The sequence below is a fragment of the Nycticebus coucang genome, chromosome 4 (assembly GCF_027406575.1).
Source record: "Nycticebus coucang isolate mNycCou1 chromosome 4, mNycCou1.pri, whole genome shotgun sequence".
Lineage (NCBI taxonomy): Eukaryota > Metazoa > Chordata > Mammalia > Primates > Lorisidae > Nycticebus > Nycticebus coucang.
Genome location: NC_069783.1, coordinates 121,344,270 through 121,368,702, shown reverse-complemented (window position 1 = coordinate 121,368,702; position 24,433 = coordinate 121,344,270). Strand labels below are relative to the sequence as shown.

Genomic DNA, 24,433 nt, shown 5'->3' with positions numbered 1-24,433 from the left:
CACTCTCCTTTAGGGCCAAGGAGGGAAAAATATATCCTGTTGGTTTCTGGAAAATAACACAGTTGACTGTGGGGCCAACTAGCAACCCCCTTTGCTTTTCCAGGAACATTGAAGGATAACAGGGTGTAGATTGTTTATCCGGGGCTTTTGGAGGGATCATGATGGCTCAGGTAGGAAATGCTTAGGGTGAGAGACGAAATGGAATTCTAAGGATTAAAGCTGATGCCTTGGACTAGGGTAGAGGTTGGAGGATAGATGTGGTGAGGGAGGTGAGGAGGCCCTGGCCTGTTTCTCATTCATAGCCTGGCAGTCTATTCCCCCTCAGCCGCCAGAGGGAGCTCTGAAGTCCATATGGCCCCCGCAGAGCATCCGGCATCTGTTCTAATGCACTTCAGGGTTCCCCCTGCCTTAAAACAAACCCCAAATTCTGTATCATTTTATTTTCTTTATGGGCGCTTGTTTATTTAATCACTTACTTTCTGATTTACACTTTAGAACCTAAGCTTACAAAACTTAGTTCTCTTGTTCGCCCTGTTTTCAGTTCCTAAAACTGCTTGGTGCAAGATAGGTGCTTCATCAGTTTCCCGTGGTGTGACAGATGACCACCAACTCAGGGGCTGAAAACAACATGCATTTATTATCTTACAGCTCTAGAGATCAGTAATCCAAAATGGATCTCACAGGAAGAAAGTCAAGGTGTAGGCAGAGCTGGCTCCTTCTGGGGAGTCTCAGGGAGAAGCCATTCGCTTGCCTTTTGCAGCTGCATTGCTCAGCTGGAAGTCCCCTTCCTCTTCAAAACCAGCAAGCACATCACTGCAACCTTCGCTTTTGTTGTCGTATCTCCTCCTCTGACTCTGTCCTCCCCGCTTCCCTGTGATGGCGTTGGGTAATCCAGGGCAATATCCCCATCTCAACATCCTTTACTTGGTCACGTCTTCAGCATCTACTTTTACCATGTAAAATAACATACAGGGATTGGGATAGGAACATGTTTAGGGCGGGGGTGGCTATGCTATGCTATTACTTCACCTTTCAGGACCTGTCAGAGCTTCTCAGACAGAGGGTGGGTAGGAAGATGGACCGATTATTAGTCCATTCATTTGTTCATTCAGTCCTTCCTTCATTGAAGGCACATTTATCCTTTGAGCAGGTCCTGAGCTAGTCATTGGGGCATATATTGACAAATGGGACCTCCTTGGGGAGGATATAAAAGGGCAGTCTGAACTGGAAGCAACTAGTTTGCTCCAGTCTATGACTTAGATCCCGACTCAGTCATGTATTAGCTCTAGACAATTGCTTAATTACTTCTAAGCCTCAGTGTTTCCATCTGTGAGATGCAGATGAAATTGGCTGTCATTTATGAGCCCCACCTTTGTGGACTGAATTTAAAATCCCAATTCTGGGTGGCGCCTGTGGCTTAGTGGGTAGGGCGCCGGCCCCATGTACCTAGGGTGGTGGGTTCAACCCCAGCCCCGGCTAAACTGCAACAACAACAACAACAGAAATAGCCAGGCGTTGTGGCGGGCGCCTGTAGTCTCAGCTGCTAGGGAGGCTGAGGCAAGAGAATTGCCTAAGCCCAGGAGTTGGAGGTTGCTGTCAGCTGTGTGACACCACGGCACTCTACCCAGGGCAATACAGTGAGACTCTGTCTCTATAAAATCCCAATTCTGGGCTGGGTGTGGGGGCTTATGCCTGTCTGTAATCCTAGCACTCTGGGAGGCCAAGGTGGGAGGATCCTTTGAGCTAAAGAGTTCAAGACCAGTCTGAACAAGAGTGAGACTTCATTTCTACTAAAAATAGAAAAATTAGCTGGGCGTTGTGGTAGGCACCAACTATTTGGAAGGCTTAGGCAGGAGGATCACTTGAGCCCAGGAGTTTGAGGTTGCTGTGAGCTATGATACTATAGCTCTCTAGCCTAGGCAACAAAGTGGGACTCTGTCTCAAAAAATAAATAAATAAATAAATAAATAAAATCTAATTGGGGCATTTATTTGCTGTGTGACCTTAAGCACATGGAATAACTTTTTTGATTTCTTTGTTGAAATGGGGCTATGATAGTGGCTGGTGCACTACATGTGTTTATACATGGTGGCGTCTGTATTACACTAAATGGGATAATTTGTGGAAAGGGCTTGTTTGGCAATGATGGTTGGCACGTGGTCACAATAGAAGGACGATCTATTATTATTTTTGTTATTTCTTATCTTATTCCTGTTATTCCTTCTCTTCCCCCCCCCCTTCCTCTTTCATGGTTTATCATCATCCATTTTTACGTGTGTCTCTGTGTATTCATGATCGGCTCATCTGTCTGTTAGCCTGATTTCAAAATCACCGGGTCAGAGCCTGAGTTTTTCCTCAGGAAGTTCTGGATGCTTTGTTAATGTTGGTTCCACCTGTTGGGGGTTTCATTTGTCTCTCTGACCACCAAGTTGTGTCCGAAGTTCTAGGTCTTTCCTCTTTCTAGGCAGAGGCATTTCTCAGAAGGTATCACCAGCAAGGACCTATACAAGGGAGAAGAAACCTCCCTCCTTCCACCTCTTTCCCTTTCCATGCACTGGAAATGAAAATATCTAAGAAGAAATGTCTATTCTTCTCCCCCTGAGATGGTAGGCACCAGGGATGTGCAAAATTTCTGCCTCTGTGTGTCTGCATGACTTGTTATCAGAAAATTAGAGTAGAAAAGAAGCTTTTGTTCAGCTATGGAGACATCTTAATAGGTGCTTTGATTGTTAAACAGAAGTCTCTCTATCGGTTTAATTGCTGTAAATGTTGTTTGCCTTCTCTGTTATGATAAGGCCAGGATTTTCATAGATTTTTTTTCCCCCTTCGCTTTCAACAGTTTTCCTTTGCTTTAAGGCTTTGCATTGACAAGTTTAATAAAATCCAAACGGAGAAAGTAAAGAGAGGATCTCAAAGTTCAAATCTGCACGCCCACGTACGAAGCCAGGCAGAGATTTTTATTGCTTGAGACTAACGATGCTGTGGCCACTTAATGTAATTGACAGAACTCACACCTTCAACCAGATATCGGGATTGAAACCAACTACTAAACTTAATTACATCTACTTTTTGAAAAGGTGCTGTAATTGAGAATAACAGAATAACTAGGATATGAATCTAAAAATGAAATGTGCTTATAATAAAATAGGATTTGTTCTCTGCTGACTTAAGCTTCAGAAGCACTACCTGGTCTTTTTTTTTTTTCTTTTTTGGAAGCAGACTGGTGAGGGAGGGGCTGGCTAGAGAAGTGGAGAGAAACATCTAGATCAGGAATTCTCAACCTTGGTGCTATTGACATTTGGGGCTGTTTAATTCATTGTTATGGAAGTGTTTCCTGTCATCCCTGTCCTTTCCCTACTAGACTCTAGTGGCTCACATGCACACCCGGGGTGCCAACCAAAACTGTCCCCGGATATTGCCAAATATCCCCTAGGGAGCAATATCTCCTCTGTTGAGAACACTGGTGTGAGCACTCCTGGGAGACTTCTGAACACTTGTAGGGTTAGTTCTGGAGATAATGCCAGTGCTTGGCTGTGTGGCCTTGAGCAAGTCACTGCACCTCTCTGAGCTCCTTTGTCTTCCTTTGAACAATGGGACCACTCAGAGGCATAGCTTTCAGGAAAAAATATGCAGCATAATGTCTAGCACATGCTGACACGTTAAATAATCAATAAACTCAATATTTGTGTTTTTCTTACAATAATCTTGGATTCAGCAAACATGTGAGGTAGTATCTACTTTGCCTCAGACACTATGGTATGAGGTGGTGATGCGAAGATGGGACTTGTGGGTCCTAGCTTATTCTTTACCCACAGCAGACACTGCTGATCAATTTCAGCTCTCTTTCCTGTTGAATCCTCAGAATTTTCCTCAGAATCCTTCTCAACACACCTTTCTAAATAGACACTACTAATGGCCCATGAGATGCAACCCATTTGGCACTTCCTGTTTCGTAGCCTCTTCTTGAGAAGGCTGACCCTCCCTCTCTGGCATGGCCCTCCCATCTCCACCCACCCCTAGCACCAGAGAAAGCACAGCATCGTTCCTCCCACATCTGACTTCAGTCTGCAAAAGAGACAGGAAAGGAAGGAATGCTCTTGTTTCTTTCTCGTCTTTTTTGTTTCCCTTAGAAACTGGAACAAGTAGTAAAATGGGCTTGAGATGGATGACATTTAGTTTTTAGTTAAACTCAAGGAATTCCAAAGGCATTCTGATAGATTATGCTGTCTCCACCTTGGGTTTTCTCTGCCCTTTGGGCTTGGGAAATCATTAGCTCTCTCAGAGAGGGTCCCAGCTTTACACAGGCAGAATTAGGACTTCTGGAAACAGCTTTCAGATGGCTGCCGACAGTGTCAATAGACAGAAGAGAGGAGAGAGTAGGCTGGGGGTTAAATGCTCCCTGATAGGTTCTGACATGCCCGGCTCCCCAATGAGAGTGCCACTCCATAACAATTGCTGTGAAAAATGAGGTGTACATCTGCAGCTCCAAAAATGGGGAGCTGGCTCCATCCATCTGGCTGAGAAATGAGAGCTGGCGTGTGGGTCAGCCACTTGCTTCTTCTCTCCCTATCTGGTGGACATTTTCACAGGCAGCACTAGTTCATTTCTGCTGTTGCTTCACACCTCTCTGGGGCCTGCAGACTCTGCCAGGAGCAGGGTGTGGGCAGCTGGACACTAGGGGAAGGGTGGGGGCTGGAGCTCAGGGTCTGCAGAAGATCCAGAACTCAGTGAGAGATGGAGTGAGAGTGCAGTTTGCTGAAATTTAGCCTAAGGCATGAAAGGAAAGACCAGATGGGACCAGGCACCTAGTCTGAAGTCTGCATGGTTTATTGTTTCCTCCTTATTCCCATTTGTCCATCAATCCAGCCACCCATCTATCTATTTACTCACCTACCTATCTGTCCATCTGCCCACATATCCAACCATTCATCTACCACATCTTACCCACTTACCTATCCATCCATCCACTTACCCACCCACCTGTCTATCTACCTACCTCTCCATCCATCCATCTATTTATCCACCTACCTCTCCATCCACCTATCTCTCCATCCATCCATCCATCCATTCACCCATCTACTTACCACCCACCTATCCATCCATCCATTCATTCATCCACTTACCCACTTACCCATCTATCTATCCACTTACTCACCCACCTATCTATCTATTTACCTCTCCATCCATCCATCCATCCATCCATCTTACCCACCCACCTATCCATCTATCTATCTCCCCACCTGTCCATCCATCTACACATCTACCATCCATCTACCTATCCACTCATCCACACACCCATCCATTTAATCATCCATCTATCCACTTATCATAGCATAACTTTAGGTGATACATGGTTGAACACATTTTTAAATAGTTATTTATAATATACAAAGTGACATGGCTTTGCATGTAGAGTTTGCTTTTGAAATAAATGCATTTAAGAAAAAAAAATGGGGTCAACCTAAAATGTTGAGTAAATAACTTTACAGTTGGCCGGGCACAGTAGCTCACATCTGTTATCCTAGCATTCTTGTAGGCTGAGGTGGGTGGATCACTTGAGTTCAGGAGTTCAGGACCAGCCTGAGAAAGAGTGACACCTTTAGTAGAGACTAAAATAATCGGAAAACTAGCCAGGCGTTGTGGCAGGTGCTTGTAGCCATAGCTACTGGAGAGGCTGAGGCAAGAAGATCAATCACTAGAGCCCAAGAGTTTGAGGTTGCTGTGAGCTACAATGGCACTCTACCCAGTGTGACACTCTACCCAGTGTGAAACAAACAAACAAAATACAGTTGTACAGAGGGATGATAAAAATTAGGAATGTGATACTTCCATGACTAGTGTTAGAATTCACTGCATGACTACATATAATTTTGCAAGCAAAGACACATGTTCCAGAATCTCTTGAACCTGAATTCACAGCTGCCACTCAGTCTACAAGATGTATGACCTTGAGCAAGTGGCTTCCCCTTCCAAGCCTCAGTTTCCTCATCTGTGAGGTGGGATGCTAGAAACCCCTATGCATGGGGTGGTTGTGAGGATGCAGCTAAGGCATGTGAGTCACATAGCACGTGCATGGCACACACTAAGCTCTCCGTAAATGGCAGTGATTCTCAACTTTATGCTTTCCACAGCTGGCTCCTTCTAAGTCATTCCCTGGGCAGGGCAGCCCTCAGACCTCCCAGGAGTTGAGGCAATAAGCTAAACCAGTGTTCCACGTGGCTTTAGTTTAGCAAGAGATGGCGGCTGGAGTCCTTCTGAGGCCAACAAGCCTCCCCTTTCCTTCCAGGGCTTGGCCAGAGCCTGCCCTAGCCTCTGAGCTGCTGTGTAACAGGCTTTTCCCCTCCTGTCTCCTCTCTCTGTAGACACACTGTCAGTGCCGCGCTGGTCCCCGCAGATTCCTCGCAGAGACCTTGGCAATTCCATCAAGCACAGGTAGGATGGATTCCTGCACCAACTTCCCAACTCTGTGTCGGGTGATGGCTCTGGCTCCCTGCCCTGGGGTAGGGGAAGGCTGGGTGGAGTGTTCTGCTCCAGCTCTTAGGTCACCATGCTCTTACTACTGCACCAAACCTCAAAGTGACAGCAGGGGTCTGTGTCTTACTACTCTAACCTTTATGAAGTTAGCACTTAGTGGTTAAAAGCCAGGGTGTTGAAGTCTGACTGACCGTGTATTCCAATCCCAGCTGGTAGAGCTTTGCAATCTTGAGGAAATTAACTTCTCTGAGGCTCAATTTTTTTCATCAGATAATTCTGCCTACCTATAGGGTGGTTGTGAGGCTTACATGAGATACTATATGTCAAGTGCTTAGAACAAGGCCTGGCACATAATGAACACTCAGTCAATGGTATCGTTGTTAAAATAAATGGTCTACACTCTAATTTTGGGTCTCCTCACCCAGAAGACACCAGGCCAAACTTACAGGAGCTCATTCTTTGAGGTGTAGACCAGTCCAGAGCCCCAGCCCTGCTGGGTGCATGGGGCAGCCTCTCCAGGGTTTAGCTCCTGTCTTTGGGAGAGGGGTTTTTATCTACTGGTCATCCCTTATTGGAGTTCTTTAACTTTCCAAATTTAACTTTACAAAGTTTGTCTCATTAGCCTCACAATCTCCTCACAAACTCAGTGGGGTGGGTGGGCAAGTATGGTCACACCCCTTTGACAGATAGGGAAACCGAGGCCTGGGTCTAAAAGCTAATTAGCCTCAGCAGTCTGTGTGATTTTGATACCATTGCTGAACTCTTTCCTTGCCAGGGGGCCTCTGGGAACTCACTGAGCGACTGGTTCACTCGTTAGTGGATTCTTTCCACCAGTGTTTACAGTTTCTGGTTGCAGCACTGACTGAGCGAGATACAGGCCTGTGCCCTTGGGGAGCTGGGGTCCCGGATCAGAGAGTTAACAGACCCTGACAGTACCGAGGGGCCAGGGCTGACGTCAGGGGCAGACACATTGCCATGGCCAAGGGCATGGTGGGGATGTACACGCTCATGGAAAGGCAACTCATCAACAGTTTTTGAAAGAAGTTGACAAGATAGTTGTGAAGACTCAAACAAGAAAACATTGGAAGAAGCAGTGAGAAATACAGGACAGATACATCATACACGTGAGGCGATGACTGTGGAGAGAAGGGTATCAAAGACAAGGGCCCCTTTTTGTATTTGCTTCCTCACTGCGCGCTGGCTCGGCTCCACCCACCCCTGGATTGGCCACGCTCCATGGTCAGCCACGCCCCCAAGATGACCACGCCCCTGGCTCAGGCCTGCGCCTGGGTTACCACGCTCCTTCACAGCTCCACCCCTGGGTTGGCCTTACCCCTGGCCCTGCTGCGTTCTGGGATCAACCCTGCCTCAAGGGTCTCCCGAAGTACTTCAGGTTCAGACAGATACCGATGCCCAAAGGAGAAAAACACCACTATAATTTTGGGCATGAAAAGTGTCTTCCTAGAGGAGCTGGGACTTGGGATGACCTACCCTTCAGTCTCACCCTGTATTTCTCCCCAGCCTTGTTGCCAGGGGGGAGAGACCTGGACTCATCCCAGCTTTGGTGAAGAAATGAAAGTAAAGGGCGGCACCTGTGGCTCAAAGGAGTAGGGCTCCAGTCCCATGTGCCAGAGGTGGCGCGTTCAAACCCAGCCCCCGCCAAACACTGCAAAAAAAAAGAAAGATATGAAAGTAAAAATCCCATCCACTGTCATCTGAGTCACTTCAGCCAGAGCCAGAGAAGAGGGAGAACTGATTTGGGGGACAGGAGAGGGCTGGGAAGGAGAAGGGCTGGGAAGTTGTTTTCCCCCTCTGGCCTGCCAGGCGGGCTGTGGGTGAAACACGGGCTCCTTTGCCATTCCCCAGAGCTGCCCAAACCTGCAAAACAGATCCTGCCGATGGGACAGAAAATGGCTTAACCAACCCCCAAGGCGGAAACTGCAAAGGGAGAGTTTTCTTGGCAACAAACGTCCCTGTTGAGAATATTGCTATTTGCCTAGATTTGGAGGCTTCAGGCTGTGGTTCATTCTGTTTGGAGAGTGACCCAGATCGGGCAAGATGGTATAGCAGAAGGATGCAACCTTTCCCTCAAAATTCTCAGACTCCTCAAGTTACATAATCACTTCCGATTTTCCTTTTGACACTCGGAGGCAGTGGAGATTAGATACAACTCCTGCTGACGGTGACACAAATTGAAAATTAAAATTAACTGTGACCTGGCAACCTTCAATACTTTTCTTGAGCCCAGCCCTGCTGCTGCCTCATCTCTCATGGGGAAGAAAGCACCCCAAGAGAGCAACATGAGTGGCGGCGCTGCCCCGGGAATTAACCTAACGCACCTCCACTCCTGTTGGCTGATTGCTGTATAGGAGAGACCTCCAAACTGCCTATGGTTGCAGCAAGCAGTGGTGGTGGACGAGAGCTGATAGTCTGTAACAGTATTCACTTTCAGGGACTTTCCTCTGCCACCAAAGTTTGGGGTCTCCACTCTCTTGGGAGGGGAAGGCCTCCCCTTGAAGCTCAGGGGTGACCTGACTAGCAGTGATGGAGAGTGACTCGGCTGTACTCCTGGGAGGTCCCACTTTACTTTGTGGCTCTGATAGCAGTTATAGCCCCTACTGTTGCTCTGTCCCAGAAATGAACTTGGCACATAGTCTGACACTGGGTAATATTTGTCAAACAAAGGAATAATGTTATAAATGTTCAAGGTAATAATATGACTATTCAATTCAATTCCTTGAGTGCCTATTTTGTGCCTGGTGCTGTGTGAAGTCCTTAACGTTACATGACCTCGTTTGATCCAACAACCTTCGAGGTCAGTACCATTATGCCCATTTTACAGATGAGGAGACTGAGGCTTCATTGGTTTAAGCAACTTTTTAAAGTTACGTGGCTTAGAAGAAATAGGACTGGAATCCAGGGCTCATATGTTTGCATTTGAAGTGGTTCATCCTCCTAGAGATAGATCAGTCTCCATTGCCTTACCCTGAACACTTTCTATCTCTTATCCACAGGTTTTCCACCAAGTACTGGATGTCTCAGACGTGTACAGTCTGTGGGAAAGGGATGCTTTTTGGCCTCAAGTGTAAAAACTGCAAGTAAGTGGCTACACCTTTAAGTGACTTTTTGCTGTGGCCAATGTCATCTCAAGCCATACTGGGCTCTGAAATAGCTTTATGGGAGTTTGGTTTCTCATCTCTTGGAGGAGTTGTCTGCTTTTGTTTTTCAGAAATGGGTTTGAAGTGAACTTTACATTTGGGTAGAGGATTAGAGGAAGCAACTCTCAATAAGAATCAGATCTGATGGAAGGTGCTGGAAATGTGTAAACTGTCTACGGAGGCACAGTGACACCTCACATTTTCATAGCAGCTAAGGTCAAGGGCTGGCAAATTTTTCTCTAGGTGACCATATCTTAAATATTTTAGGCTTTGCAGATCATCTATAGTGCCATAGACAGTATAGAAACAAATAACCCTAACAACTTTATTTATTCCAATGACACTTTATTTGTAAAAACCAGGCTGAAGGTTGGTTTTGGCACTCAGCTGTAATTTGCTGGTCCCTGAGTTAGAGCTTGCAAAGTTCTTTTCTCCTCTGTTCTTTCCCCTCACAGAACCTCTCTGAAGGAGTGTTAAAATTCTCCCCATTTTATAGATGTGAAGGCTGACTCTTGGCAAGGAAAAGCCCTAGCTAGGAAGTGGCAGCCAGGCCCCCACACCCTAGCCTTCTCACTTTCTGTGGTATCAGGTTGGTCTTGAGTTTTGGTGAGAAGACCGGGCCATCCAAGCCTCCCCCCCACTGCTCCTGCTTCTCTCCTCTTCCACACTCCCATTCCCCAGGTCATGACTGGCAAAAAGTAGGGAGGCAGGAGAAAATGGTGATGCCAGATGTGGGATCTAGAGTCAGACTAAGCTGGGTTCAACTTCCCACTTAGCTTCTACATGAACTTGGGCAAGTCACTTCACATGCCTGTCTCTAGTATTTTCATCTGTGTGAGAGAAGTAATCCTCACACCTGCCTCGGGTGGCAGTGAGCATTCAGTAAGTCAGCACACTCAGGACATAATTCTGAGTGCCGGCCTCAGAGTTCAGTCCTAAGAAATTGCCAACGCCTTTCTATCCAACCTACCTTTCTCCTTCACAGGCATATATTAAATATCTTCTAAGGTCTGATAATTATAAAATAGTCAATATCATTCAGCTGTGTGTCATAGGTACAAATGAATACGTTATAGAAGTCGCTTAGTTTAAAAGATCCCAGGAACCCCTCTCTCTCCCTGCTTCGCCTTGTTCTTCCTTGTGTAGTCTACTCTCATTTGGACCCTTTCAGGTCTCCCCAAATCCTTGCCCCATGATGGGGAGGTGAGATAGAAGCAGAGATAGTTATCTCTTTCAATCCCCAGCCTGGAAGCCTCATCTGAGTTAAGGGTAAGGCTAAGTGAGCCCCCTTCCCTCTGGGAGTTGTGGGGAGGGGAGGATTAATTAGTTTCAGCCCCTAAGGACCCTTAAGCTCCATGGGATAAGGTGAGGTGGGGGCAGTAATCGCGAAGGGCGAGTATTTCAAGGTTGCCATCCTCACCTTGGTCCTCTTTGGCTCCTCGTCTTTCTGACCCTGAGAAGCACAAGGCCAGGCCTTGTGCTGGCAGGCTGATTTCTCCTGTATACCAGCTGCTCCAAAGACCTGTCTCATCTGTATGGAGTCAGACCATGTTCCAGGGAGGAAATGGCAATGTTCACATCCTCACACCTGCCATGTGGAGTCTTTGAAGTCAGGTAATTAGGTGACAGGGACGCAACCAGGAGTTGCAAGGCTGAACACTTCTCAACCCATTTTAATTCTCAGCACTAGCGGCAGAACTCCGAGGCGGCCTTTGCTCCTGTTCTCTGTTCTAGAAGTAATGAGCAAAGGCTTGGGCCCTGCCAAGAGTAGGGGGAGAGCTGGCTGCAGGGAACACCGGCTTTGGAAATAGTCAGAACTGAGTTTGGGTCCTAGCTCCATTGTGGAACTCCCTGCATGAGCTTGAGAGAGTGTTTATCATCTTGGGGCTCGGTTTCCTTATGTGCAAAGGAGGTATGATATTAGCACCCCCACAGGGCTATCAGAAGGAGTCAACGACATGTCCTTGCCCCAGATCAAAATGTTTTATCCAAGAACACTTCTCCCCACTCTACCTTGGACAAACAAAAACCAACTCCTGGCATGTAGGAGGCAGAATTCAAACCAAGCTATGATTGGATGGCACCATTGATCGCACCAGTTTGCTCAGCCCCTAGAAAAACTGCCAAAATGCTGCAGCTGCTACAAAATTCCAGCATGCTTCAGGAGTTTTGACATGGTCCTTGTACAAATGACAACAGAATTTCAAGCTAACTCCATACATAGTTTCAAACATACATTACTAGTATCACCAGTTGATGTTCAAACTTACTCTTCTATTAATCAGATTCTGCATTTTTATATTAGTTACAGTGAGGACGATGGCCATTTAGATGTGTTTCCAAAGATTGGCAGAAGTTTGGACGCACTTGTGAACTGATAGAAGGGTCGGATGGGGGGTTAGAAATGGGAAACATACCGTGGAATCCCACTGGCAAGGAGTTTAGAGGAAACACCCCAGAAAGAAATGAGTGTCAGTAATATTGAAGTGTATGCATGAAGGACAGCAACAGGTGAAATTTCAGGGAGCTGATGCTAAGAATGGCAAGGCAGCTGCTTCTAGAAATTGGACAGAACCGATTTTTCACTTATTCAACTAATATTGAGCACCTGCTGGGTACCAGACACTGTTCCAGGCACTAGGGAAACAATAGTGAATAAAACAGAGAAAACCCCTGCCCTGGTGGAATTTATATGCTTGTTGGGGGGGGTGGGTGGACAGTAATCAAAGTAAATTAGTAAATTTTGCACGTGATGCAATGTGCTAAGAAGAACAAAGCAGAGAAGGGAAATAGAAAGGGGCTGGGATGGAGTCTGCAATTTTAATTAAAGAGAGCAGGGATGGTCTCATGCCTGAGTGAGAACTCAGTAAAAACAGTGGTGTGTGATCTAAGTCATTTCCTGTCCACCAAAGGCATGGATTTGAACCTACCCTGGAGGAAGTGAGTTTTTTTTGTTTGTTTTGTTTTTTAACTGAAATCATCGCTGGTTCTGTGACTATCAGAAACTCCCTGGGTGACAGGGATTGGATTAGACCACAATACTCAGCTATTTTGTTGTTGTTGCAGTTGTCATTGTTTTTTAGCTGGCCTGGGTCGGGTTCGAACCCACCAGCCTGGGTGTATGTGACCAGCACCCTACCCACTGAGGTACAGGCGCCTCCCAGACACACCTATATTTGAATCCTGGTTCTGCCACCAACGGGCTGTGTCAGTTTCTGAGCCTCAGATTCTTTCTCTACCTCTGTAAAATGGAGGTAACTTAATAACTTGTTTTCTTAAAAGTAAGATAATTGATTAGGGAAATGCTCATCTTACAAATGCTTAATCAAGGCAAGCTAATGCTATCACTAACTTTGTGAGTTAACTTTGGGGCGCCCCTATACCCAGAAAGCCAAAAACATCTTCTTAATGTCTAACCTTCTCTCCCGCTTCGGTTTAATGCCCACTTCCTCCGGAATTATCATCAGCTGTCTTGTTGGCGTTCTGAATAGAGAGATTAATGAACTAATAGGATATTAAGACTCAGAAAGCAATTTGCAGTTATCTAAATTGAGGCATTTTCATCTAATAGGTTCATGAGCGCAGAATGGAGTTTAGCTCTGAGTGGTCGGATGTCAGCACAATCCACATATTGTCTGATAACTGGATTCAGCTGGCAGAAGTTTGCTTCTGTAGCAAGAGGCTGATGGATTTCCCAGCCTTCAATCAGGTGTCATCTGTAGCCTTCCTACTTGTAAGGTCCCTCCACAGGTCTTCACAGTGCTGAGGTCTAGTTCCTTGGAATTCTCTCTGTCTCTATCTGCACTGCTTGTAGGAAAAGCACATCAGCGATTTGGGTGACTTCTCGAGAAAATGAGAGTTTGAACTGAGGGGTATTTTTATTCTTTTCTGCAGGGGCTAGAGTATGGGAGGGAGGGGGACATCCTCTGAAGCCACTGATGTAGAGGTGGCATTTCACTTGTCTCCTATGCTTGTTTTAGCCACATATCTTCTCTTTTGGTTTTGGGTAGGTCAGCCAGTCCTGGCTGAGCAGCTGCACAGGGACTGGGGGGTGAAAATGCCATCCTCAGGGTGCTCACAGTCTCTATAGCCTGGCCCCACCTGTCCCAGGATCAAGGTGGTAACTTAACATTGCAGGTTCCTGAGCTCATGCTGCAGACACCAGCAGTCTTTTCCCCATGCTTCAAGCCTCTGAGCACAGGGCCTAGACATCTGCATTTAGCTAGCTTCCCAGATAATTTGTTTCTGTACTTGAATGTGAGTAAAGAAACTTGTATCTAGAAAGGGACATAAACAAGGTAGATAAGAGGTGGCTGCAGTGATTTGCATGATCCCAGTTACTCAGGAGGCTGAGGCAGGAGGATCGCTTGAGGCCAGGAGTTCAAGACCAGCCTGGGCAACATAGTGAGACCTTGTCTCTTAAAAAAGTAGATAATGCTATCATTCGTGAAAGGGCTATGGGGCCACCCTGAGGTTGGGGGGTACATTGTATATACCAAGGGAACCTGTCCAGGAGGACCTTAAAGAAGCTAGGTATTGAAGGAAGAAGAGTTCACCAGGTGAAGCAGAGGTCAGGTGTTCTGGACCAACAAAACAGTTTGGGCAGGACTTTAAAGGCCTTGACCACATCTTGGCAATTGTTTTGTACCAGGCAGGGACTTAAGGAAGTGAAACTGATTCTGCTTTGCAGCCACAGAACTGGACCTTGCTCCATGGACCAGTTACTGCCGTGATTCATGCTGCTGTTACCTGAGGCTCCAGGGAGGGATGGGGTTGGGGAAGGGGGTGTTGCTCATCGCCTGAGAGTGAGATGTTTACTGAGGACAAGGCTGATGTCAGGATCCCCCATCCCTGGAGCGCACACCGGGAGTTCAGACATTCTTTGGATCATCTGTTCTCATGGCCTTTGATTGGAAGGATTTGACCAACCATGGGATTTCAGAGCACCTTATAGGTGCTTAAAATACTTTCTGCTCTAGGAGCAAGGAAGGACCACTCCTGTTCTTTGAGAACAGGATGATAAAATCAGAGGATTATCACAGTCTCTTGTGACCCACATGTGTCTTGGTGTTCTGCTCAGATTCCCTGTGACCTCATTCAGCCACTGCTACAGGTGCTGCTGCTTAATTCTACAGAATACCTGTGGCCTTCTCAGTAGGCTTTCGTCAGGTGATCTTAGCTGCCTCACCCAAAGGTCCCTGGGACTAGGCCTGTCCTCCTCCCCCAGGTGGCTCAGAGCCATAGGTGCCAAACCGAGCCTCCTTGCCTTGAGGCAAACAGCGTCTATAGTGTAGTTTATGCTCCAGAACTTGTCCTGGGATCATGCTGAGACTACATTCTTCTGAAATCACTTCCTAGCCTAGGTCCTCCCTACTACTGATCTTGCCTCTATGGAGAAGGCTTCTCCTGAGACCATTCCCTAAATAAATCACTTGCAAGAATACCCATCTCAGGGCAAGCCTATAGTCCTAGCATTTGGGAGGCCAGGAGTGCAAGACAAAAAATGAAAGTTAGCTGGGCATGGTTGTACACGCCTGTAGTCACAGCTATTCAGGAGGCTGAGGCAGGAGGATTGCTTAATCCTAGGAGTTTGAGGTTGCAGCTTGCATCCTGGATGACAGAGTGAAACCCTATCTCAATAAAGAATGAATGAAAAAAGAAAATCTCAAAATCTGGCTCAGCACCTGTAGCTCAAGAGGCTAGGACGCCAGCCACATGCACCGGAGCTGGTGGGTTTGAATGCAGCCCAGACCCACCAAACAATGACAACTGCAACAAAAAAACATCTGGGTGTTGTGGCGGGTGCCTGTAGTCCCAGCTACTTTGGAGGCTGAGGCAAGAGAATCTCTTAAGCCCAAGAGTTTGAGGTTGCTGTGAGCTGTGATGCTAGGGCACTCTACCCAAGGCGACAGCTTGAGACTGTCTCAAAGAAAAAGAAAATCTCAGAATCTGCTTCTAGAAAACCCAACTTATGTCAGTAAAACAACAGCAATGATACACACTCTGGAGGCAGAAAGAACTGAGTTCAGGTCCTTGCTCTGTTCTGCCACTTCCTCACTGATGATTCTGGGGAAATTTCTAAACCTCTCTAATGTACACTGAGCCTAATCCGTTCAGATCTTTCAATTGTGCAGCATTGATTTAGATGCAAAAAAACTGACTTTCTATGAATACAGTGCATAAAAAGAAACCCACTAAATCAACTTCCAGAGGTTGAACCAAGGTCAAAGTTTTGGAAAATTTAGCACATTTCCTACTTTTCCTGCAGTTGTTGTCTTCTGTTTTTCTTATGGAACTTTCTGAGCCAGCCAGCTTCTTGGAAGACATGTTAAAGGGTTTATTTCAGTGCCTCTCAACCTTGACACTATTGACATTTGGGGCCCGATCATCCTCTGTTGTTGCAAAGGCTGTTGTGTGCACTGGCAGATGTTTGGCAGTGTCCCTGGCTTCCACCCACTAAATGTCATTAGCATCCCCTCACTCTCAGTTGTGACAATCAAAAATGTCTGCAGACATTGTCAAATGTCCCCCGGAGGTCAAAATTGCCCCTGATGGAGAGCTCCTGGTTTATATAATACATCACTCATTTGCAACCAGGGTGGCTGTGGTGTGTGTGATTCATTTTCAGAGTGCCAACTTTCAGTTGCTCAACCAACCTGTGCATAGAGTCATTATTAAAATATTCAACTTACAGGGAGAATCTTTATATACAAATAAAGTCAATAGGGTATGTTATAAGGTTATCATTGTATAATTATAATGTGATACAGAGAGTATGATCCCTATTATATTAAAGAGTGATCAAGCATCCCAATTTGCTTGGAATTTTCCCAGGTTCAGCCCTGAATGTCCCAAGGGCTTGGAAACCCCTCAGTCTGTCCTAGGTTGGTCACCTTACAATAGAGACAAGTCTGTGCTAACTAAAAACGTTTTGTTAATATGTGTTCCAATTGAGGTTACTGCCCACTTCTGTAGGAGTGAGACCTGGCACTGTTTTCCTAGGAAGGTAAAGCACAGCATTTGGAAACATGAGTTTCCTAGCACAAGATTTCCAGTGCATTCCAGTGGTGTTTTAGTGCTGTCTATGGGCGTCCTCTCTCCTCCCGCCCGCAGTGACTGGCTGGACGTGCTTGTACCTTTTCTTTTTATGTGAATAGTCACTTGACTAATTTTCACCTAAACGAACCACGTAGTTCTTTATCTAATTTTGCTGTGTTACTGGATATTTTCACTTGGATTTCACGCACTTTTCAGCCTCCTCCTTGCCCTGTGTGTTCTCCTCACCTGTGTCCTTGAATCCAAATATCCTGTTCTGTCTGAAAATATCCTGGTTTTGCAAAATGGCTGCAGCCGCCGGTGATGAGGAAGGAGATAAAAGCGGAATGTAACCATGCTTGGTTTGAGCCGCTGGATGCACTAATTTGCCCAGACCTTAAGAAACGGGGGGAAGGAGGAGTGCTGACGTTGCAGCTGCTGTGAAGTTCCTGGAAGCTTCAGGAATTTGTACAACAGGCAGGATATTGGCAGGATATAATTAGGAGCGTGCATTTCAGAGATCACCAGCTTGAATCTTGAACTTATTTTTATATTAATAGAAACACTTCAGTTTTTTTGCAGTAATTTTCATGGGAATTAATGGTCCCTTGTATGCATTTTCACCTATTATAAGCAAAAATGCAGGTCTAATTATAGTCAAATGTGAGGAATGATCATGAATCTACTGGGAGTGGAAGTAGGGTTAGATGTGACGATGATAATAATGATATCACGTGTTGAGGGCTTCCAGGTGCCGGGCATTTTGCTAAATACATGCACGATCACATTTAGTCTCTGCAGCAACCATGGAAGGTCGGTAGGGTCTATTCCTATCCCCATTTTGCATTCAAGGAAACAGAGGCCATCAGGATTTCAGACTTCTAGCCACAAAGACCTAGGCAAAGAGCTGGCTGCACAGTGGGCCATCAGCAAATGCCAGCTCCCATCCACTCTGCTCACTCTTGAACAGTTGGAGTACGAGAATCTGGTCTCAATACTGACCCTGGACCAAAGCCTTCCCTCCCCCAGCCTTCTATGTGTAGACTCTCCCATCGTCCTTTGTGGAATGGAAAGATAACAAATGTGTCTTTGTGTTCTGATAAATACCTTTAGGTCCAAAGAGCAAAGAAGACGCTATGGTCACTTTCTACTCTTTCAGGGATGTGAGCGGAGGGCATCTCTGATAGGTAACAGATCTACAGTTTTCCTTCCAGTGTCTTCTCATGAAGAGAGAACAGCACAGGGGTTTCCCGGGAACGTTTCGTGATGTCCCGGGAGCCTATACGCTCTTTCTCCCCACCACTCTTGGCTCATTTGTATGGTGGCTGGGTTTCTATTTCTAAGACTTGTGGGCTAAAGACCTAAACCCTACTGCGTTGTCAGCAGCGAGGGAAGAGGTATGTTGATGTCCTGCACAGAGAGCATGCAGGGCCAATTCTAGAAGCACCGGTTCAAATAAGAGACGGCAGGGGAACCCACAAGAGACCAAAATGCTCCCCCTGGGTATGCGGTGAATCAGGCCTCACTGCGAAGGGAGTAATGATTTAGTTTAGTGATTTGGGGGGAGGGGTGTGTGGTTTGTTTTGCAAGAAGTCTTCAGAAGCACTTAATGAAGTGACCTGGAAAAAGGAAAGCAGGTGTAGGAGGCAGGGAAGATAATGAGAGAAGGGAACTTTCTGCCTTTAATTGCAAGTATCTGCTGCCAGAGAGGGTCTTTCTAACATGTTTGGCCAGCGTTCACCTCCATGTGTAAACTCCTTCATGGGTTTCCCCTTGCTCTCAGGATAAAATCCAATCTCATCATGAGACTCTGCTCCATCCCTTGCTTAGCTCTCTTTCTGTCCCTCTCATCCCTCCCCCTTCATGCCCACAGCTCCAGCTTCACTCATCCAAACCCCCTGCAGCAGACCACGTGCTCACTCAGTGCCCCATCTTTGCACCCCATTGCTTCTCCCGGCTCTTTCTCGCACACCTCTGCTAGCTCTCATTCATCTTTCAAGCTCAGCTTAGCTGTCCCTTCCTCCAGGAAGCCCTCCCTGACTTTCCTCAAGTCTCGAGTGCCACACTCTGCCCTTTCCTGTCACACTCCATGTCATACTTCTACACTGTGTTTGTTTACCTGCTTGTCTCCTTGACCAGAAGCTAAACCATTTGAAGGTAGGGCTGCACCTGGGTTGTTTTCTATTCATGCTTCCAGAGCTGTCACCCTGCTTGGCACATAGTAAGTGCTTAGTAAACATTTGTTGGTTGAGAAGATCTCCATAGGAGCTTCTGGAGAGAGAGGACGTCTTGCCAATAAAGTCCTAAAACCCTGGTTCAAATCCAGATGGACTCACAGCTAAGAGGCAGTTTAGGGGCAATGAGATGGGTAGAAAGAAGTTCATATTTGAAGCCACAAATTCACGGCTGGATTGTAAAATCCTTAAAGATAGAACTCTTATCCTGTTTTATAGTGCACCCCCAGTGCCTAGCCCACACAGCTCTCAGCACAGAGGAGGAACACATAATGTTGTTTTTGCATGCATGAATAAAGGAATCATCCCAACTCTGCCCTTTATTATTTGGGTAGGCTGTTTACTGAGCCTCAGTCTTCTTGGCTTTAAATTGGGGATAACAATATCCACTTCTTATGAGATTGTTGTTCAGAGTAAACAGGTTATTATGGCTCAAAGTTAGTGCTTATTTAATGTTTCCTCAACTGGGTATCAGGGGGCATGTTTTTTAAATACTCCATTTGCACATTAGAAGTAAAGTGGAGCCCTTACTCAAGTGGATCGTTGAAGTCAGCAAGTAGGAAAAAAGAGGGATTGGGGCTGCTTGGAGCAAACTTTTCTTAAGTTAGTTGGACTCGTGGAAAGAATTCACAGTTGACATTGACATGACAGCCTTCCCCAGCCGGAGTCTTGCCTGTCATTTCTCGGAAGGCTGTCATCCTGATCCTAGCTGGAAGGCTGGCATGCTGATCCTAGCTCCATGCCTGGCTATGGGCTTGTGTCTGTTTCACAGGTTCAGTGGGAGCCATGACAAATCTGCTAAGGAAACCACAGAGCTGCCCATAAAAGAGATCCTTTGTCCTACCACCATTCAGGGCAAGATCTATGGAGGTTCAGTTGGCTTCTGGGCAAATCCTTATCCCTTTACCCCTCACCCCTTACACTGGAGAGAAAGGAAGGAATTAAAAAGGGACTGCCCAGAGGGATATGATTTAGGAGAAATAGAAGTAGTTTTTCAAAAAAATTTGTAGAGACCAGAGGACTTCCTATTTAGTAGTGTTGGACAGATTTCTCCCTCTGCCTCTCCTCCTCCCCACCATACAAGGTACCGGGCAGCTTTCAGTAAAGGGGAGAAGAAAAGGGAACATAGAACACTGAGCAGGACCCAGATTCTGCCCTCAAGATAAATTCACATATTTAATTTTCAGACACAGACAATGTCTTATTCAGCCAGCAGCTCCTTTGGGGAAATGAGATGTTCCACGTAAGCAACTTTTCTCCATAACTGAAGCTTATCCTATTAAGCCTTAGAAACTAAAATAAATAAATAAATAACCATTTGCAATGCAAGTTTTAAATAAATCCTTTCTGAGTTGCCAGGCTCCATGAGGGTAGCATGGCATTTGTGTGCACTCCAAGTGTGTTGCATCCCTGCCTGCTAAAACATCGACCTGTTTGGCACCTAGGGGCACTACTCAGGCATTTTCTGGAGCCATCTAGGACCCTTCCCTGGTGACTGGGAGTTGTTCAGAGCTGCCCTCCTAAAACACACTCAAAAACATCTTCCTGCCCCACACCTGGTGTGGAGGTTTGCCTTCTCTCACGTTATCAGGGGTGGTCCTCTGGCTCCCCCACACCTTCCTCCTTGGAGAACGGAGCACCTGGAGAACCAACTTCATAAGGACCTGGGACCAAAGAGACATAGAGGAACCATGAGGCAGAGGGCTTGGTTTTGATGTGAGAGCCATGAGGCATCCCATGTGGGTGTTCAGAATCTCTTTTAAGAATCATGGTGTCTTTGCTGGGCCCCTCTATTTCTGCAGACCCACAGGTAGGATTTGAGAGCAAGCAACTTATTGGAGAGTTGGTCCTAGACCACACCAGGAGAGGTATGGGAAACTGAGACCACACCAGGAGAGGTATGGGAAACTGAGACCAGGAGAGAGGGCAACCAGTACTGAGAACATCAAACAGCCAGTTAAGGCTGGAGCCAACTGGAGTGAAATCTCACAATGGGCATATCTCTAAGTCACTGGAATATTCAGCGATCTCTCCCACCTATGGTTGGTTTAGGGCTCTAAGTTTTCCAGCAGAGAAAGTCCTCTAGCAGAAGGTCTTAGGGTAGAAATCTGCTGCTCAAACCAGCGATAATTATGGTATAACTACTCTAAGGAGAAGATAGTACCTGCTACTTCTTGAGTTCCTACAGTGTGCCAAATATCTGTCCAAAGCACCTTGTCTGCCTCAGATCGTCAGTCTTCACTGCAACCCAGGGAAGCAGATGTTGTGATTGTCCCCATTTTATAGTTGAGGAAACTGAGGCTCAGAGCAGGTCAGCAACTTGCCACAACCAGGAAGGAGTTGTGTCAGGATTTGAACCCAGGCTTGTTCCATACACTTCCTCACCCCATTTCCTTGTTGAGGGGGGCACTGTAGTATTTTGGAAGATTCAGGCTTCCAGACATCTCACATCTGGAAGTAGAATGTGTTTTCTTCTGACACAGTGGTTCTCCAGCTTTCCTGTGTGCTTGCTAAAAATTTACATTCCCGGCAGACAACTCACCCAATCAGAACCTCCGAGGTTGAATCTTGGGAATGTGATTTTGAAGCAGGTGGTTTCCTGGTAAATTGTATGCTACTATCTCGCTCTTCCATAGGCAGAAAAAAGGAAAAGTCTAATTTAGGGGGACTCGTACGCATTTCCAGCTGGGGAAATGATTCTTCATAAGTGGGACGTAGCGTATGTCTCACTGTGATCCCTGTAGGGTCTGTGCAATTTCAGGGCTCGACTAATCCTGCTGACTCTGTTAGTAAATCCTGGATGTGCAGCCTCCAGTTCTTGACATCTGTACTTCTGTGCAGGGTTTAGGTGTCTGGGCATCGGAGATATTTTTCTTGGGGTTTTCTGTATGAGCATGGGTATAAGAGCGTGCTGCCTTCTGAAGCCCCTGGCTGGAAGGAGAAGTGTTTCATTTCCCCATTCCTGGGCCAGAGGTGAAGGAGGGCTTTTCCATTATTGCAAGAGACAAGCAACAAGTCAGAGAAGCGAGCAAGAAATAGGGCAAAGTCAGAGGAGGCCTTGCCTGTCCTGTCCCAGGCTGGTTTGGCCGTGGTCCAGAGGTTAGATGAGATTGCATGCTGCTGCCTGCTTGTATCTGCAAGTCACCCTTCCAGCTTGGCTTGCTAGAGAAGACTCATAGGTGGTGGTGTCAGAAAGGAAAAATTTCTGTCCAGAAGCTTCCAGGGTAAGCCCACCTATTCCAAGTGCAGAAACTTCATGCTAGGACTCCCATTTGGCAATTACCCAATTCAGAGCATCCCAGGCTTCAGTCTGCCCATGTCACAGGACTTGCCCAAGGACCCCGCTCTGTACCCTGCTCAGATCTCCATCCCTACCTGTCCCATTTCCCTGCATTACTTTCAATGATCTTATGATGCCTGCAGTTGTACTTCTGTGTCTTTGCTTACGTGCTGATAACTCCTCACTAAAACATAGGGGCATTCTTTGCCTGGTCCACTGCATGTCTCCCATACCTGGGACACACTAGGCCCAGTCAAGTGTCTGATGAATAAGTGAAAGGTTCATTTTGCATTTAGCAGAGTGCTGCCTCAGGGTTTCCCTGTGGCTAGTGTCACCTGTCCAGATCTAGGACTGGGGCAGGCACCTGTTAGAGACCTCTGAGCCGAGAGTCAGATTGAAAGAGCTGGAGTGGGGTTCAGGTTCTCACAGTGTGATCTGGCATCATTTCATGGAGCCCAGGTTCCTCCTCACTTCCCTCTATGTTCTGGGCCATGAAAGACTGAATGCAAAGGAGACTTGGGGCAATGCGCACAGAAAGTCCCAATCAGCTAGCCTTGTGATTCTCATACCTGAGACTCACTTGGAGGGCTTGTTCAAACTCAGATTGCTGCTTGCTGTCTTCCAGCTTCTGTGGGCTGACTCAGTCTGTCTGGGTGTGCAAACCATTCTGTTAAAGAGAACTATTAAACCCCCAGAGAGGAATAGGGTGCAATTCAGAATTCCCACCTCTCTGTACAGTGTCTATGCCTTTCTCTTTGAGTACTAATCCTCTAAGCAGCCCGAGGGCAGCCATCTGGCAAAGATGTTGGCTGTTGGAAGTCAGGCTGGTGTGCACAAAAATGGTAAAAGAATCCCAAGGGGTGTGGATGGGACATTCATAGCCCTCCAGTGTCTACCTGTCCTACTGACATAAAACTCTGAAAGAAAAAGACAAAGCCAGTCTGCAGTAACTTGGGATTTTTATTATCCTTGTGAAACCAGGCAACTATACAGGGAAGAACAAGATGACATCTTCAGCTTATCTCTAAGAAAGATACTTTGACTCTAAACTCTTTGGCTGCCCATGAAGCTTAATACCTGTTACCAATTTCATCTTAATTGGAAAACCTGGTCAAATGTCTCCTACAGCTTAAGCCTTTAAGGAAAATGAGAATCCACCTTTGGGACCACTGATCTAGGTTTTTTCTGTCAGTTAATCTCAGTTTTTCCATCTGTAACAGGGGAATGATGATGATACCCAGTTCTTAAGGTTGTTATACATGTCAAATAAGATAATGTATGTAAAACGTTTAGTACAGGGACTGATAAATGAGTCTTCAGTTGGATGATGATTAGGATTGCAGTGATGCTGATGGTATGGACTGATAGGGGAAATCATGTTTCATAGTTTTCAAAGCATGAAGTCCATGTGGGCATTGTTGGTGAGACCGTTGCCACCCACGCAGTCAATCCAGGACTGACTTGAGAGAGTAGGATGGCAGCAGCCTCTTTGCTGAGGTCATTTTCTTTGCTGTAGCTCATCTTCACATCTTGGTATCCAGAGCTTCACAGAACTCTAGGGTATCCCTTCCACCCATCTATCCATCCATCTATCCATTGACCTATGAATTCAATCACCTATCCACTCATCTATCCAGCTACCCATCCATCCACTACCCATTCAACTATCTACTCCCATCCATTTGCCCATCCATCCACCATTCATCTGTTCATTTACCCACCCATTCATCTACCCATCTATTCAACCACCAGTGCCTCCATCTACCCACCCACCCACCCATTCATCTATTTACCCCCTCATCCATTTACACACCCATCCACCCACCCATCCATCCACCATTCATCTGTTCATTTACCCACCCACTCATCTACCCATCTATTCAACCACCCATGCCTCCATCTACCCATCCATCCATCTACCCACCCATCTGTTCACCCAACTATCCTTCTATCCATTCATCCCCTAATACATTCATCTATACATTCACCTGTGCATTCATTCACACATCTGTCTATCTGTTCATCTACCCACCCACACTTCTGCTCACCCATCTATTCATCCACCCATCCATTTACCTATCTATTTATTCACCCATCTATTCATTCACCCACCCATACATCTATCAGCCAACTCCCTGACCTATACATCCCTCTATCCTTTCACCCCCCCACCCATACATTCATCTATACATTCACCTATGCATTCATTCACACATTCGTCTTTCTACTCATCTGTCCATCCACCCACCCTT

The 24,433-nt window shown here is 46.3% G+C and overlaps 1 protein-coding gene across 1 annotated transcript in view; it reads left to right on the top strand.

The window, feature by feature from the left end:
* The window catches only part of KSR2 (kinase suppressor of ras 2), a 464,385-nt gene that overhangs the window by 353,921 nt on the left and 86,031 nt on the right, over positions 1–24,433 (top strand). Inside the window, exons 6-7 of the mRNA XM_053588475.1 lie at positions 6,363–6,432; positions 9,489–9,572. Coding sequence (XP_053444450.1) covers positions 6,363–6,432; positions 9,489–9,572 — 154 coding nt within the window. The remainder of the gene's footprint in view (positions 1–6,362; positions 6,433–9,488; positions 9,573–24,433) is intronic.